This window comes from Myotis lucifugus, unplaced genomic scaffold (assembly GCF_000147115.1).
Source record: "Myotis lucifugus unplaced genomic scaffold, Myoluc2.0 scaffold_280, whole genome shotgun sequence".
Lineage (NCBI taxonomy): Eukaryota > Metazoa > Chordata > Mammalia > Chiroptera > Vespertilionidae > Myotis > Myotis lucifugus.
This window is the reverse complement of record NW_005871328.1, coordinates 1,643,481-1,645,208: the sequence shown is the minus strand read 5'-3', so window position 1 is coordinate 1,645,208 and position 1,728 is coordinate 1,643,481. Positions and strand designations below refer to the sequence as shown.

At 56.9% G+C, this 1,728-nt stretch overlaps 1 protein-coding gene across 1 annotated transcript in view; it reads right to left on the bottom strand.

Annotated features, from left to right (window-relative positions):
- Window positions 1-1,207, bottom strand: part of BABAM1 (BRISC and BRCA1 A complex member 1) — a 7,712-nt gene extending 6,505 nt beyond the window's left edge. Inside the window, 3 exon segments of the mRNA XM_014465183.2 lie at window positions 1-45; window positions 48-201; window positions 1,107-1,207. The exon segment at window positions 1-45 is cut by the window's left edge and continues 140 nt beyond it. Coding sequence (XP_014320669.2) covers window positions 1-45; window positions 48-150 — 148 coding nt within the window. The 5' untranslated portion in view covers window positions 151-201; window positions 1,107-1,207.
- Window positions 1,208-1,728: the final 521 nt, after the last annotated feature.

Here is a 1,728-nt window from a genome sequence, read left to right as displayed (position 1 = left end):
TTCGGCTTCCCACACTGGTCTGGGCCCCCAGTGCCCGGTCCTCAGCCCCTCAGGGTTGGAGCGTGTACGGGGCCTTGGCTCCACTGACTGCTCTTCCTCCTCCTCCTCCTCTTCTTCCTCGGTGGGGCTGCTGGGCTCTGCCACCTCCATGGCTCCTGAGTGGCTGGATGAAGCAGGGATGGGGGAAGCCAGAATTCTGCCCTTAGGAATTTCAGAAACATTTGGTTACCCAGAAGGATAGGGCACTTGCTGGTACCGACTATGAGTCACTTCTCTCAGGGCCTCAGTTTCCTCATCTGTAGAATGGGTGCCTTTACACTTATCAGCCAAGCATCCACTCTAACTTAAGGTAATAGCCTCCATGCACACTTCTGTAGTGAAAACAACTACAAAGCCAGTGAACACAACTGGCTACTGTGAATGGCTCAGGAATGGGGACATGACCCAATACAGGCCAGCGAGGGGCAGCTCTGAGACTTACAACACTGCCATTAGGGGAGAGGGGCTCCTTCGAGTTGCAGAGCTTGGGAGCTACAAGGAGAGAGTTGCTAGGAGCCTCGTTAGCCTCCAAGAGAGGAAAGAGCCGACGGGAGTGATGCTCACCCAGAGAACAGCGGGCGGAGTTCTGAGCACCTGGAACCAGTCTATACGCCACTAATTCCCCTTTCTTGCTTCAGATAGATTGAGTTGGGTTTTCTGTAACCTGGAACTGAAAATGTCTTGGTAAACAAAGGAATCATAACCTCTAGGATTCTCCCCCGTGGACGCTGGGCTGCCTAGGGGGTGTCTGTACATGGGGGTGTCGGCACAAGCGAGGGGCGGGGACCTGGGTGCCACAGGTCCCTTTGAGGAAAGACAGGACGCCAACGGGACAGCCTGCCTGTCTGGGCAATGGGTGCGGGCTGCCCGGGATGGTCTCTGAGCGCCCCGCAGCCCCATAACCTCCAAGGAACTAGCTGTAGAAGAGGGGTGGAGGCTAGGCTGCGGGAGAAACCAGACCTGGGAACGGAAGCTTCCAAGGAGGCAGGGGGCTATATCCCGAAGGCTACGGGAGCTAGGCCTCGAGGGACGAGCCCCACACGCTTTCAACACCCGCTTCTGCTCACCGTAGCCTCAGCCTCCCTCCGACTGGGCTGCCGACTCGCTAGGAAGCCGCCATCTTCGCAGCCGGACTTGGTGCGGCGCGGCCGCGACGCCTCCTGGGAAATGTAGTCCAGCGGGCCGCGGAGCGCGTGGAACGGTGACCTGACCCAGGCTGAAGAGTCTCGGAAGCTGATAGGTTGGTGCTTCGCTAGGGGTGAGGTTTGGTAGGTGGCGAAGGGATACGTAGGGCGGGATCTTGAATCTGATTGGCTAGAAGCTAAATGAGGCGGAGTTTTTATTTCGGCGGAATCAGACTACGCTGGTCCGCGGTTCTAGGCATAGGCTGCGATGAACCGAGGACAGTGGGCTTTCGTGGACCAGGCTCAGCGGGATGGAGAGGGCCTAGCTGCAGTGTAAAAGGCTGCGTGGGACAAGATTGGGCGGAATTTATTTATTTATTTGGGGGGAGGCGGGATTTAGAAGAGGCGCGGCTGATTTGTGGGCGAGGGGCGGGGTTTTGCGGCCTGATGTGGGCGTGGCCCGGCCCAAGGCCCCTCCCAATTAATTCTTCTTGTTTTATATATATTTGCAAAAATAAAAAATACTGCCCTAGCCCTGACTGGTTTGGCTCAGTTGATAGAGCGT